This window comes from Balaenoptera physalus, assembly GCF_965194825.1.
Source record: "Balaenoptera physalus genome assembly, chromosome: 14".
Taxonomy (NCBI): Eukaryota; Metazoa; Chordata; class Mammalia; order Artiodactyla; family Balaenopteridae; genus Balaenoptera; species Balaenoptera physalus.
The window spans coordinates 49,989,942-50,005,753 of record NC_138893.1 but is presented as its reverse complement, the minus strand read 5'-3'; the positions used below and the strand labels follow the sequence as shown (position 1 = coordinate 50,005,753).

The 15,812-nt window shown below is 35.8% G+C and overlaps 1 protein-coding gene across 13 annotated transcripts in view; it reads left to right on the top strand.

Annotated features, from left to right (window-relative positions):
- The window catches only part of BTRC (beta-transducin repeat containing E3 ubiquitin protein ligase), a 182,516-nt gene that overhangs the window by 114,676 nt on the left and 52,028 nt on the right, over nucleotides 1-15,812 (top strand). For all 13 annotated transcript variants that reach the window (XM_082425202.1, XM_082425197.1, XM_082425201.1 and 10 more), the window contains one exon: nucleotides 2,002-2,091. In XM_082425202.1, coding sequence (XP_082281328.1) covers nucleotides 2,065-2,091 — 27 coding nt within the window. In that variant the 5' untranslated portion in view covers nucleotides 2,002-2,064. The remainder of the gene's footprint in view (nucleotides 1-2,001; nucleotides 2,092-15,812) is intronic.

Below are 15,812 nucleotides of genomic sequence, written 5' to 3'. Positions count from 1 at the left end.
CCGTGTGCCACAACTAGAGAGAAGCCCGTGCACCACAACTAGAGAGGAGCCTGTGCACCACAACGAAAGATCCTGTGTGCCACAGCTAAGACCCAATGCAGACAAAAATAATAAATAAATAAATATTTCAAAAAACATAAAGGAAAGCTGGGGAAGGGTATACAGGAACTCATCTATTTTTGCAACTATTCTGTAAATCTAGAATTTTAACAAATTGATTCTTTCCTATTATTGGTTATAAGAGATCACCCACGTCTTAAGATTTTTCTCTTTAATTTCAACACACATATTTATATCAATAGTTCTCAAAGAGTGTTCTTAGACCAGCAGCATTAACATCAGCTGGGGACTTGTTAAAAATGCAGATTCTCAGAAGCTCTGGGGATGGGACCCAGCGATCTGTGTTTTAACAAGCCCAGATGATTCTGACATGCACTATTGTTTGAGAGCTGTGACATGTACTATCAGTAAAAACTTGAGACTAAAAGGAAACATTTTAATTAATACATTGGCAAGTTTGATTACAATTAAGTATAACCAGTGTTTTTTTTTAAATTGTGGTAAAATACATGTAACATAACATTTACCATCTTAACTATTCTTAAACATACAGTTCGTGATATTAAATACATTCACATTGTTGTGTAATAGTCACCACCATTCATCCGCATAACTTTTTTTTTTTAATTTTAAAATTTTATTTTCGGCTGCATTGGATCTTTGTTGCTGCGCACGGGCTTTTCTCTAGTTGTGGCAAGCCGGGGCTACTCTTTGTTGTGGTGCGTGGGCTTCTCATTGCAGTGGCTTCTCTTGTTGCCAAGCACAGGCTCTAGGCACGTGGGCTTCAGTAGTTGTGGCTCACGGGCTCTAGAGCGCAGGCTCAGTAGTTGTGGTGCACTGGCTTAGTTGCTCCACGGCATGTGGGATCTTCCCGGACCAGGGCTCGAACCCATGTCCCCTACATTGGCAGGCGGATTCTTAACCACTGCGCCATCAGGGAAGTCCTATCCACATAACTCTTAATGTCTTGTAAAACTGAAACTCTGTACTCATTAAACAGTAACTCCCTATTCCCCGCTTTTCCCAGCCCCTAGCAGCCACCATTCTATTTTCTGTTTTGACTATCTAAGTGGAATCATACAGTGTTTGTCTTTTTGTGACTGGCTTATTTCACATAGCATACGGTTCTTAGGTTTCATCCATGTTGCAGTATATGGCAGAACTTCTTTCCTTTTTAAGGCTGAATACCATTCTACTGTATGTATATACCACATTTTGCTTATCCATTCATCTGTCAGTGGACACTTGGGTTGCTTCCACATTTTAGCTATTGTGGATAATGCTGCTATGAACATGGATGTACAAGTATCTCATCAAGACTCTGTTTTCAGTTCTTTTGGGTATATACCCAGAATTGGAATTGCTGGATCATATGGTAATTCTATTTTTAATTTTTTTGAGGAACCGCCACTATACTGTTTTCCACAGTGGCTGTACCATTTTACATTCCCACTAACAGTGCACAAGGGTTCAAATTTCTCCACATTTTCACCAACACTTGTTTTCTGGTTTTGTTTTGTTTTTTTAATAGTAACCATCCTAATGGGTGTAAGGTGGTATCTTATGGTAGTTTTGATTTGCATTCCTCTCATGATTGGTCATGTTGAGCATCTTTTCATGTGCTTTTTAGCCATTTGCATATCTTCTTGGATAATCTCTGTTCAAGTCCTTTGCCCATTTTTGAATAACTGACACCCCTACCTTTCATATATACAGTAAAGTCACTGCTGCTCACATACTTCTTCATGGGCACATCAGTGGCACTTTTGGGCTCTCACTTTCTTTACTTCCCCCTGTCTACCTTGTCCTGCAGCTCCCGTAAATCTGGTATTTACACATAGGATCTATTTGTGTGTTGATTTTGAGAAATAAGGCAGAATTTGAAAACTACACGACAGTATTTCAGTGTTTAAACCTATTTCCAAAAAATTCTCTTTACAGACCTACAACAGCTGTGCCAGACTCTGCTTAAATCAAGAGACAGTATGTCTAGCAAGCACTGCTATGAAGACTGAAAATTGTGTGGCCAAAGTAAGTAATATTACACATCAATATATATTATACCACATCATAATAATGGTTTATCTATAGACATCTTTGCTCAGTATTGCTATTAAAGACTATTATAGGATTTTAAAATATTTATTTATTTTATTTTAATTTATTTGGCTGCCCTGGGTCTTAGTTGCGGCGTGTGGGATCTTTTAGTTGCGGCATGTGAGATCTTTAGTTGCGGCATACAAGCTTTTTATCTTTAGCTGGGCATGCAGAATCTAGTCCCCTAACCAGGGATTGAACCCAGGGCCCCTGCATTGGGAGCACAGAGTCTTAACGGCTGGACCACCAGGGAAGTCCCTATTATAGGATTTTTAAAAAGAATGTAGGAGGCATCATTTTATCCAAAGCAGATTGCAAGTTGGAGTTTCTATCTCTTCAGTTGCAGCAGAATTTTTTGATTATGTGTTCTGGTCACACTTTAGCCTAATTCACATTTGTTGCTTGACACTAGTTATGGATTATTACAGATAAGATCTGTGTGGGACTTCCCTGGCTGTCCAGTGATTAAGACTCCTTGCTTCCACTGCAGGGGACATGGGTTCGATCCCTGGCTGGGGAACTAAAGATCCCGTGTGGCGCGACCAAAAAAAAAAGATTTGTATAAAAAAATATACAGTTATTCTCATAAGTTTGTTGGTGGTTTTAAAATGTAATAAGTATAGAGTACACCATTGTAGGATTGTGAAATATGCTATAGAAAATCCAATTATTATATCACTATTATTATTTATTGAGCGGCTATTGATAAAAATACCGCTTTTGGTGATCTTGATCTGACTGGACAAGTATGTTTAATCATGCATATGGAGCTTCTTGTTTCTTATGTATAAATGTGTGGCATATCTATAGCCTAAATACAAAAATAATCTTATGTATTAGAGATCTTACAATCTAATAATTGTATCAACTATGCCTCAAGTTTTCCATCTCTAATTACTCAGGAACTTTGACCAAAATTTAGATTTCAGCCATTTAAATTATTCCAGGAGTAAGTAAAAGTACAGTACGGGCTCTGTTTCTAGACTTCTACTCTGCATATCTGCAAAATTACTGCCTTTTATAACTATTTAGGGATTTGTCACTTTTACAACATTCCCAACTTTAACTAGTTTAATCTATTGTGTTATACACTCAGGGTCTCTGTTACTGTTATTATTAGAGCCAGGCCTGGTATCATGTGTCTCCATTCTTTGCTACAAAAATCAAGGAACAGCAATATTTTTAATTTTGTTTTATTTCTTAAAACAGGAAGTAGTTTCAGTTGATAAAGGACATACTTTATCAACTGAAAATATATCATACAAAACAGAACCATTGGAAATGATCCATATAAGAAATGTCGCAATTTATTAAAAGTTATAGTGAAAAAAGGTAGAGTTAATCAGTTCAATTCTTAAATTAGAGTGTCTTAATAATTTACTGCAAAATATGAATATTATAAATTAACGTGTATTTATTTTTCAGTCATACAGTCACAACTAGCCAAGTGCTGATTGACCCTATTTTTTATCTAGCATTGGTACATTGAGGAGACCAATAATTTGGGCCTTTGAAAATAATCTTTTTCCTTTTTGGCCATGCTGTTCTCAGTTTCATCACAAGTGGGTGACTTCTGGCTAAACAAGGTAAAATCTTAGCATGAGCACCGATCCAAGGACAGGGTGACGATTTTAATGAGTTACATTGAGAGCTGGCCAAGTGAGCATCTGTTCCTTTTGTTTTCTCAATACTTTGTCAGCCAGGATCTCTAAGCTACATAGCTATGTTGGTGTATGTCTGTATGATGGTGTTTTTTTTTCCTCTCCTACCTTCTACTTTAGCGCGGTGCATGGTTAGAAATCTTGTGGCATCTGGCACAATGGCATACTATGCTCTTGAGTGAGGAAATAAATTTGCTCATTGCTGCTGTTTCCATTGCTCTCAAATGGTGACCCTCTCATCCCATTCTTGCTTATTTTAGCATTATTCTGCCACCTATATCCTTTCATCATCTCCTTAAACACCCTAATTTAATAATGATTTCTATCACTTCCTAGTTTAGGAACCCACCTAACTTTCTGATTCCTTTTATTGGCCCATCTTCATCTTCTGGTTCATTGCTTCAGATTTGAGCCAAATAATCAGTTGGTCAATGGCAAATAAAAACATGTAGCTGAAAATTCTCTTTCTTGCAACAGTCTCCAGTGAAGTGCCAATAACATGGGAATAGGAAGAGTTTTCCCTTTTTTATTTACATGTGTTATGTGTATCTCATGATTCTGTGCTGCTTCTACTGGCCTCATTTATTGCTTGCCCTTTGAAAAGTAATGACTTGCCATTATTTTTGTAGGTCTGTAAGCTTGTCCCTATTTCATGCTCTTCACCTTTAGCCCTTAACTGGATAGTTTCACCTGCTATACTTGATATGGCTGCATTGGTTTTTAACTTGGTACAAGTATGTGTCGTTGATTCAGATTGTGCTCCAAAGTGGCCTTGAATGTCCATTTTCATGGAGAGCAGCTATAATATGGTGATATCAACCATTTTGGTCCTCTAGTTCAAAACAACTAATTCTGATAGGTGTGACTTTGGTTTGGGTGGAGATGGTAATTAAAGTCTAAGACCTTATTATTGAATACTGTTTATATAAGACATTAATACCAGTTAGTCCCTTTAAAAACAGCAACCCTGTTATGTTTGGACCCCTGTACTATATTGTATGTGACTTCTTTGCCAGAGATATCTTAAAATAAATGTTTTATAATAGGTGTATGAAAAGAGACCCTTAGTCCTCTTTAGAATACAAGAAGACAAAGTTGTAAGGCAAACTGCAGCCACCCTCGGTTAATAATCTTCTGAATCTCTGACTTGAAGAATGAGTCTTAAGAAAATATTTTAAAATAAAAATGGAGAAAGGGTCATTTTATAGTATAACTTAATCAAGTAATATTTGGAGGCATTGAGATGTTTTTTATTTCTTCCAAAGCCTTCCTTCTTACTAATTATAGCCCTGTAGTTCATGAGGTTTGTGTTTGGAACATGATAAGCTCTGTATTTATGGTAGCTTTAAATGGACAGTCATTATTGACTGCCAACTTAATCTTTAAAATCAATAATCATGTTGTACCTAATTGTCAACCTTCATGATATTTTTTAATTGGTAAAGAAAGCTTACTGGAAAAATAAAGAGCATTAACTTTTGTTATATTTTTATTGACTTTAAGTATTATTGAAAATTTTTGTTTTCAGGCTTTTCCCTAATTTACCCTTACACATACACATACACATACAGTTAAAACTGAGTTGTTTTTGAACACATCTGCCTGGATTCCTGCCTAGGTCGGAGAAGTTCTGCCTCTTTATATTTAGAAAATAAACCCCTTCCATAGTCCTCTGTAGATGTGTTCTGTATTGTATTTGTTGTTGTTTGTTGTTATTGTTTTTTACTTTAGACTAATAATCTTTTTGCAACTGAGACAGAAAAATGTGATGTTCCTTTCCACTCACTCCAGATTTTGATAGAAGACTTGTTTTATTTATTTCCAAAATTATATCCGCAGGAAACAAGCTGTTTAAATTCAGATTATGCTGAAGCAAAATGGTCCTGGTATGAGAAGCAACGTGCTGTTTTACGAGCACAGAGTCCCTTTTCTCATAACTGATTGATAGTAAATATTTTCCTGAAGAATTATTGCCAACCATGAACAGTGCAACTGTTTCACTTTTTTCCTGTGCTACTTGCTGTACCAGCCATTGTCGGTAATTAAGATCTACAATTCACAATGCAGACGTTTGCACTTCCTCTGGGTCTGTGCTATTTATAAGGCATTTCAGCTGTTCAGAGTTTCTTTTGAGTTTTAAACTACGTGTTAACAGACTTCTTTAATACTCTGTTCCACAAGTAGCATGTCAGATGGTCCATTCTGCGCACAAGCTTCTCTGTTGGGTCTAAAGAGTAGCTTTGTGGAGAATATATTAAGATTTAACCATATCATTGAGGCTGGTGTGGTTGGAAAAACTGAAGTATAATGTTTTATACATTAGGCTTATTGCTGTATTAAGGAGGCAGGAATTAAGTTCAGAAGTAATGTTTTTTCTTCCATCTTTAAATATTTATATGAATTTAATGAATGTTAATGGGGGTTACAGAGAGGTTCTGAGAAATACTAGTACAGTGACTTTTCCAAGCTCACTTTGAAGTAATAATAGAATCAAGAATCCTCATTATAGACAACAGTTTGTGTGTTTGTCAGATTAAGGATATGAGAATACATAACCTTCTAGACGTGCATGATATTTAAGAATACAAACATGGGGCACCAAAATGGATCAGCAGATTGACTGCACATTTGTTGTGTAATCAGCTTCAGGAACCCTAAGTAGCATATGCCACTGGAGGGGAAAGTGTAAACAGGAATCCTGGTCTGTATTAAAATTGGTAAAATTCAAAGTCATTTTCAACCATTTCAGCAAAGTTAATTAAAAAAAAAAGTTAGGACCCCAGTGAGAATCTTCATGAATTATAGTCTAGATTCACAGTAAATACTTGCACAGTCTCCTTGCTACCTGCGCTCATTGTTAAACATACAAGAAAAAGAAACAAGAAACTGAAAGCTGTTATCAAAATATGTTAAACTTTTGCCCTGAATGGGGATCAGACTGACTGTTTTTAAGTCTGAAGTCAGAGGCATTGATTCTGCACATTGGCCACCAGCATCATCCAGCAGAGCAGATCTGTGGAGAAAGGCAGGACACAGGTTCAGTGCTGATTTCTTGATGGCTCCTTGAATAGAGCTTATAACAAAGCCTTTCCAAGGCAGTTTTATTTGCCAAACCTAAAACTTTCTGTAGTTCTTTTGAACTACAGTGTTTCTGTAAACTTTTTCCCTTCAGTGAACTCTTTATGAGCCTATTTTTAGATAGCAGCAGTGGTTCAACTTTTGGGAACCACTGATATATCTGACTGAGGCGCTTCAAGATGCTAGAACCTATTCACATTTCTATCTAGCCAGGGAGCTAATAAGATTGAGTTTGTCTTTGTGGGTTGATCTAGATTAGCATGAGATGAGCCCAATCATTGTCTCCCTCAGTGGAAAAGGAAAGGTTGGGAGAGAGTGTGATGAAGGAAGAAAGTTTTTCATCAAGAACTGACTGCAGTATTGCCTGCTGATGCATGTCGGATCACCCGCACCAAGAGATCACATGGCTTCTCCAAAAGTCAAACGATCAATTCGCCTCGTTTTGGCTCTGTACTTAATGCACAAACAGTGCGATCTGCGGGGCTGTAATTGCATTGTTAGGGCCAAGGAACAAGCCTGTGCCTTTTCAGCAGACAGCTGGCAGGGAGAGAGGCATGTTGTTAGGAAAGAGAGAGGCAAGGCAAATAAAATTACTGCTAACGCTCAGAGATCGGCAGGAGTCCTACTTGCCTAATCTTACCGGTGGGAGCAAGCGGCTGTTGTAATCCAATTATAGCAGCATAAGCAATTTGTTAGACACTCCGCATAATGTAACAATTTCCCAATAAACTCTGACTTGTAATAACGTCGGCAAGAGTCCGCATAAATCTGCCCGAATGGTGGGGGCTGGAGCGTTCGGCTGGGGGCTTGTAATTGGCGCCATCAGCACGTTTTACGGAGTGCAGTATGGTGCAGTCTTTAGTGCAGGAATTTTAAGCAGAAAAGCGTGGCACACGTTTCTTAGAAAAAGAAAAGTGGCCATTAAAGGGGGAGCAGCAAGAAGGGCATACTCTTGCCTTCACATTACCTAGGAATCTTAGTATAGAAAGAAAACAGGAGGAAGCCATGTTTCCTTCTAATACTAAAAAGGGGGAATGGGGGTAGAATGTGTGGATTAAATTCCTTTATTTAAAAGGCATCAGTTTCCATTATTTATACCCTCCTTCTCCGGCCCCCCAAAATGCTGTTCAGGCAGCATTTAGCTAACATTTTTACAAAATGTTCTCAGCTAGGCAAGCCTAGAAATGCCAAATTAACATATATTTTCTTCTAGAGTTTAGCATTTTCTTTACAACAGGAAAATATATTTTCTTTGTGCCCAGGACAAATCTTTTAAAGATATTATCTCATTGACTATCAAACCTTTGTGTAGAATTTTGTCTTCTGCTTTAAGAAACCATCTCTTACTGAAGGGTTTAAAACCCAGATTGTTGTTTGCTTAGCTGGCTTTATTATGCTTCTTATTTTCCAATTCTGAAACATATTGTGAATTTCTGTGATAGTAGGATTAATAATCTTGTTGATCACTTACATTGTATAAGAATACGGTTTTTATTATTTAAACCTATACCTATATAATCCATTTATAGAAACCATTTTGATTCCTAAGTCATAAAATTGCTGTTTTAGAAAAATATTTGTTGTTGTGTTGTGCAGAGTAGAACCTCCACTATTTATTGATTGATTAGCATTTGTAGTCACAGAATAGAGTTTCTTATTATACAAGGTATAGGAGGTGAAGAGTGCTCACATATTCGAGTTAATAGACAGATTTTCATGCTACTATGTGTGTATTAAATGTTATCTACTTTCTTATGCCAACCCAACTCTTCATTGTTGTTAATTTGTGTCAAAACCAAGCTTATAAAATAAGGACAGGATTCTTCAAAATACCATGTTGCTGTGGGTATTATTACAATAAATATTTACTTCCAGTATAAACATTTCCTTCTACTGAAGCAAATGCAGCCTTGTTTGACTGGAGCTACATCAATAAACTGCAGTGCCTCTAATAAAGCCACTCAGTGTCTGGGTTTAACTAATGGCTGATTTTCATGGCTTTGACAGTGAGCTGTGTGCGTTATTTTCTCCTGATATTGTAAAAATAATGAGAGCAAATTAGAACAATCAGTTTACACAGATAGCTCCTGATTGGAGGCGATAGGCAATATGGTAGCAGGTAATCCATCTTCGGGCTCCTGTCACATTAACTTCAGCAGTGTGAAAAGATCAGGTGGGGTAAGCAGGGATCCTGCCCAATCGGAACACTGAAATTAATGAGAAGAGCATTGTTCTGTGATCAACCTTTTAATTAGCAAGACTGGAAATGTTGGGAGTGATGAAGGCAACACCACAGCTGCACAATGCCAGGCACAGTTCCTTAAAAGAGAATGAAAAAGAAAAATCTTTGGGTTTTACGTCATACTTTTGTTGCTGTACACCGGCATTGTGTTTGCACTCTAGAGCTGGTTTACAGACTTTAAGAAATACTGCCTATACACTTGAAACTAATATAGTGTTATATGCCAATTTTACTTCAATTGAAAGAAAGAAATACCACCTACTTTCCAAAGTATTGTCACAAATATGGTTGATGTATTAATGATCTGTAGACGGTAATTCTATCAGGGGTCATTTAGAACTTTACAGTTTCCTTGGCATTGCACTCTGGGTTTTAACCTTTGATTTTTTAAAAATCAGGTAACCAGAGAAATTAAAATTTTAAAAGGTCTGCCTTCTCAGCCTCATACCACCCCACCCCTCCAATATAGAGTTTTCCTTGCAAGTAGCATGCGAGTTTTCTGGTTTGGAGGACTTCTGTCACTTTGAATTATTTAAAAGAGGACCCTAATGCAGGCAGTAAGCTATGGCATATTTAAATTATGTTCCTTTCCTGATTCTGTTTATTAGGAAATTCACTATTTGGTTTTTTTCCCTATGCCGTTGACTTCTCTGTGTGGGGGACTGTGTTATTTCAGTTTATATAATTGATAACTGACTATCAATGAATGGTGTTTATAGGAGGAAGAGGGGGGCAAATCTATGCAATAACTGAGACTAAAGGCTGGTTCATCCACTTAAAGCTCAGTTATACTAAAATTGTAACCATGTTAATCATCCCTGAAATATTGGAAAATATGGTATAAGGCTGTGGAAGACATTAATGAGCCAAATTTTCTCTACCAAATCAGTGGCTGTTTTCTTGGCCACCTTTGACAGGCTTTGACTATGGGAAAGTATATGAGGCCACCAGGATTTGCAGTATTTTAGAGTTTATATCTTAAGTTTAGTGGCTTACTGTAAAAGCAAGTAATATAGGCTATGCAGATGAATCCAGATATCTTCCAAAGATATATAAAATAAATTTGTTTTCTTAATATTAACGGTCAGTTGTCTTAGGCATTTATTTAAAGTATTAATACGTAAAAGCCAGTTTATCGGGTACCCATCTGAGTATAGAATTAACAGGAAAGAGCCTAAAGTATAGTATGAAATATTCAGGTTAGGTATAAGCTAATCTTTTCTCATCATAGTTAATAGAACTTTTAAAATAATATATATAATGGAAATTCTTTATTGCAGCCCTAAGATACTGTATTTGCAGAATATAAGTCCCTGATATTCTACTTCTTTGCAGAACTCATAGAACAAAAGGCCCTTCACTTTCTCCTAGTACCTATCTCCCTACCTTCCTTTCCCCTCTAAAAATCTTTAGTATAGCTCTTGCAATTCTGTCAGAAACCTGACTTTTTGTTTTGCTTTGTTTTGTTTTTTGACTAATAGCTTTTCCTAAAAATATTCATTAAGACTTAAATGTATCAGTATTTTAAGATCAGTGACTTAATACTAAATAGTCTCTAGGACTTCCCCCCACACTCTATAAGAGAATGGTGCTACTGTGCATATTAGTATTTTAAAGCCCACTTGTTAGAATTTTGCGTGATAACTTTTCTGCGTTTCTTAATGGAAGAGATTTTTATTCTTACTGCTTTTATGGATTTTTGTGGCTTTTCATTCTCTTCTCTCTTAGTGACAGTTCCAGAAGCCTAGGCTCATAAGCTAGTAAATAAGTATGTTCTTAGTCATATGGTATAAATAGATCGCTTACAAAGCTTGTGAAACCTGAGCTCTCCTTTTGAACCTTTCAGTACCCATGAGCTCAGGATTCATACATGTAAAATTTTATTCTTGTGTCGTGAGTTCAGCTTCTTGTAAGGCAAATGAGCTATGAATTTAAATATTCTCTATACCAAGTTTCTACAAAAATAAAATTGTGTTTTTCCATTTTCCTGTGATTCTGGAATTCCATCTGACTTAATGATCTTGCCAATATTTGTTCTTGTTGTTAGAGCTCTTTTCCGGTAAGATTTGTTTCTTAAGATGAGTGTTAAAATAGATGTCTCTTTTTCTGAGGGCATCTTTTTTGTTTGTTTATAGTAGTAATAACAGAAATGTCTAACTGGCTGAATGACCACGAAACTACCTTTTAATTTCCTAACAGCTAGAGTTGCCAAGTCACCTTAAATTCTGGTAATCCAAAATCTCATCAGTAGGGTTCACTTTAGAGAAATTTTCATTAGTCTAGTCCTTTGGAGCTCATCTAACACACCCTTATTTAAAGTTCTTACGTATGGAACCAGTTTTATCTCTGAGGCTGTGATAATCTTTTCTAAGTTCCTCACCCCCCTCAATTATTAGTTTGGGGTATATTCCTATACAAGGAATTTTTAAAGGTCCATTTTCTTTCTCTTGTAACTTTAGGATGGAAGATATTTATTTATTTTTACTTTTGTACTACTCAAAAGTTTGAGGAGGAGAGAGAGAATATGTTAATATTTATTAAGCCCCTGTGTTTAGGCACTTTTGTGCTAGCTATGTTGTCTGTTTCAACCTGATGAGATGGATGATACTATCCCTATTTTACAGATAAGGAACCTGAAGCTTAGAGAAATTAAAACTTTTCACATCTCTAAGCTGTAGAGTTTTGAGTCAGATCTCTCTGACTTCAGAGTCCTTGCTCTACTGCGTATGGTTGATTTTTAAGTAGTATTTGGAGGCCCTGTGTATATCTTCTGTTATACTTGGCCTCACACTACAAAGCACCTATAGCTTTTCTCCATTTGATTTATATAGAACATTTGACATCTAACAAATATTATTTCTTCATCTCCCCCTATCCCCCCACCCCTTACTGCTTGTAAAATATCTTGTTCTGCCTGAACTGTGGCAAGACTGTTTCCAGAAAATTTAACTAACTGCGTTAAATACTCTGGGTTACCTAGTCAATAATTCTATGCAATTTTAAATGCTTACTCAATAATAATCACCTACCTTGTAAACATAGGTCTTTAAAGGATTGAAGATGACCTCATGTCATTGGACTTAGGAGTGTGGTAACACCTTAGTATGAGTCCAGTGCAATTTGTTCAAGGTGGTAACCTTATCTTAGTAATTGTTTTAGAAATTGTTTTGGAATACAAATCTCATTTGAATTGCTGTGTCAGGATTTCCAGTGTAAGCATATATTGGCAGTCCTTTTATACCAAAAACTTATTTTTCCTGGTTAAACTTGGTAATTAGTTTTATCAGTTAAAACAAAAAAATGTCCCTTAGGGCTTCAAAGCCCAGGCTCTGTCTGATTACACTTTAGTAAATATTTTTTGTAAGTATGCGTGCTTTTAGATAGTTTGGTGATTGTAAAGATATGATGAGGGTATCAGAATTAATAGTTGGACCTTGAATCCCCTGTTTCAGACAGGAAAGAGGAGGATTGGGACAGGAGTGAGTAATTAAGAAACAGGTTGATCAAAAGCAAATGAAAACAAAAAGCAAACAAACATGAATATTATTCTGTGGGGTATGTGTGTGAGTGTGTGTGTCTGTGTGTATAAAATCTCCCTGGATATTCTCTAATGGAAAGAATAGAAGTTTTTGATAGTTACAGTTGACATATATGTAAGAAGCACTTGCTCACATGGAGCACTAAGACCACGACAAACAGAAATGTTTAAATATTTCTAGAAGAATGACCATAAATTTATTTATGCTTTATACCTCAGACATCACTTCTTTAACTTTAGCCACATTTTCTTGGAATATCTAATAGCATAAGAAATTTAATTATAAAGATTGAAAAAACAAAAAACTTTGGAGCAAGCCTAAAGGGAAATACAGAGAGAAAACCATGTTTAAAAAGAGATGGTTCCTACAGTGTTAACTATGGAGTGTGTAGCGTGACTCTGTAATGGAATATCATGGCAGGGGGTATAATACTGTAAATAAGATGAATATGCCACTTGTGGATTAATGGGCAACCTAAAGAGTGGCTTTATTTACATCTATGTGTGAGGTTCATTTCCAGTTTGTATATTTTTTCTTATTCTTGTAATTGGAGTACTTAAAACCTGATGGTTTAATTAGGAAACTTAAAATCAGTTTCCTTGAATCTTAATATGTGTGGGGTTTTGTTTTGGTTTGGGGGTTTTTTTGGAGTGTAGGGGGTAGGATTAGTATAATGTCACTTTTGACTTTAAAATTGGTAGGTTGAAGGAGTTTTCTTTTTTTCCTCTAGGTAATACTTAAGAAGAGGTGGGTTCTGAATACAAGTCCAAGAAATACAACTATTTTTTATATTTTACATTTTAATAATGAATAGGTATAGACATCACATTATAGATTATAGTAGATTCCATTTGCAGTGATAAAAGGATATGGGATGCTTTTCAAAGGTTTGAGTACTGAGTAATGTAAACTTGAATACTTCTAGCCTGGGACACTATAGGAGCCACTATCTCAACATTATAACATGAGAACATGCAATAAGAGTAGATTCTAAGTGAGAGTTTTATGTAACTAATTTTTTTAAAATTTATTGAAATATAGTTGATTTACTATTTTGTGTTAATTTCTGCTGTATAGCAAAGTGTTTCAGTTATACATAAATATACATTCTTTTTCATATTCTTTTCCATTATGGTTTATCACAAGATATTGAATACAGTTCCCTGTGCTATACAGTAGGACCTTGTTGTTTATCCAATTCTATATATAATAGTTTGCTTATATAACTGATTTTTTGCTCAGCTGTTTAGGTTGCTGTTGGTTTCCAATTAATGCTATTATTTAGTGCTCTTGAAACTTCAAGTTTTGAGATTTAGACTAGTTTTTACTCCCTGTTTCCCCTCAATTGAAAATGTGTGGTAAAAGTTGCCTATGAAAGGCAAATTATATGCAAAAGTAAATTGCCTTCATTGTAGAGTCTGAATAGGACTGATTTTCACTTGCAGAAGGTAGATTCTCAAATTATATTTGTTGAGTCTGATATATATTATTTAAAGTATTAAAATCCAGAGATTGTGTCATCAAATTTTACAGCATTTGTGTGCCATTATTTATTGAATGTTTACAATGTGCCAGACACTAAGGGTTAAGGGTTTTATATACACTCTCACTTAAATCCCCACAACAATCTCATTAAGCATACAACCCCATTTTATATATAGATTAACCAGAACTCAGAGATATCAAGCAATTTGCCCAAGGTATGTTGCAGAACTAGAATTTGAACCCAGACTGTCTGACCCCCATGGCCATGTGCTTTTCAATCATTGTGTTTTGTGAATTTTAGTACATAGAAATTAGGGCAAGTGTAGCAAATGTGGGGGGATTATCTAAAAAGTTCTCTGTGGTGCCTATTAAGTGTTAACAATTTATTAACAAATAGCCATGATTTGGAAAACACAGAAGTATGCATATTGGTTATATAAAATCATGATACAGTAATACATTTTAGGTTTGTGTTCTTCTCTTACACTTACAGTATTTTCCTTTTCAGCATTCTATATGAGATGATAAAAATTAGAAATACCTCAATTAGCAACCACAAAAAAGTAAAACTGTTAATTGAACCTTGTAATCTCCTCTTACTGTCTGTTAGGCTTTTCTTTTCAGGCTTTGATTGTGTGTAATAAAACTGTTGCTTAATTAATGCCAGGATTCTGAAGCCTTTGGATGCCACAAAAGAGAGTGAAGTGGAGAAACCAAGAGGCAGCATCAAATAGCTTTTCTGTTGTGTTAATTTAGATCTGTCATTCTTGTTCCAGTTCATGATATATGGCTCCCAGCAGATACTAGGTGAATTACAAGAGAAGCAAGTAGTGGATCCTGTCTCAGGAAAAACACAAATGATTGAAGCTCTCAGTAGCTTAATGAATAACTGTTTTCAGATAATATTTCACCCCTAGTTTGAGCTGCCCTTGGAATGAATGTGGCCTTGTTAATGTGACCAGCAGACATGATACAAAACCAAACTAATTGGTAACTTGGCATTATGGCTTTGTGGTATGTGCAGGAACGATCCAGTACTGATGTCCACGCCATACTGTCTTTGGCAGAGTGTTGCTTGTGTATAACCAGAGCATGAGAGAGGAAGTCATCCTGACTTGTATTAATCTCCATTTAGAATGCTAAAAAAAAAAAAAAAAAGGTAAAAATTTCCCTTGGAAATTGTTAAAGTTTCCTATAATTGTGGACACACTTTTTGAGGGATCTGTATGCTAAGAAAAGATTGTAGGAAATGTTTGTTCCTTATAATAGCTCAAAAAATGTTTCTTTAGGATGCAGAATAATGAAGAGCACGTAATAGTCTTAGCTAAAATGAATTTATTTTTTAAGGTGGTTCTTTATATTCTCTTCTTTTTCATTCTCCTTGATTCAAGGGACTTATTAATTAGCTGGTTTTGTATTTGTATTAATTTTAACAAGAGTGTTGAAAAGCAGTGTTTCTTTCAGAGGGGGGAAGATTTGAAACCCAACAATGAAAAATGAAGCCCCTTTTATTTCTGGCTGCATTCCCAGATAGTGTGTATTATAATCATTGAACTTTTAGAGACTGCTCAAATGCTGCCTGAAATGTGTAGGATTACAACATTATAACTAAATTATACTTTCTGGCATATCCAAATGTGAAACAGACAT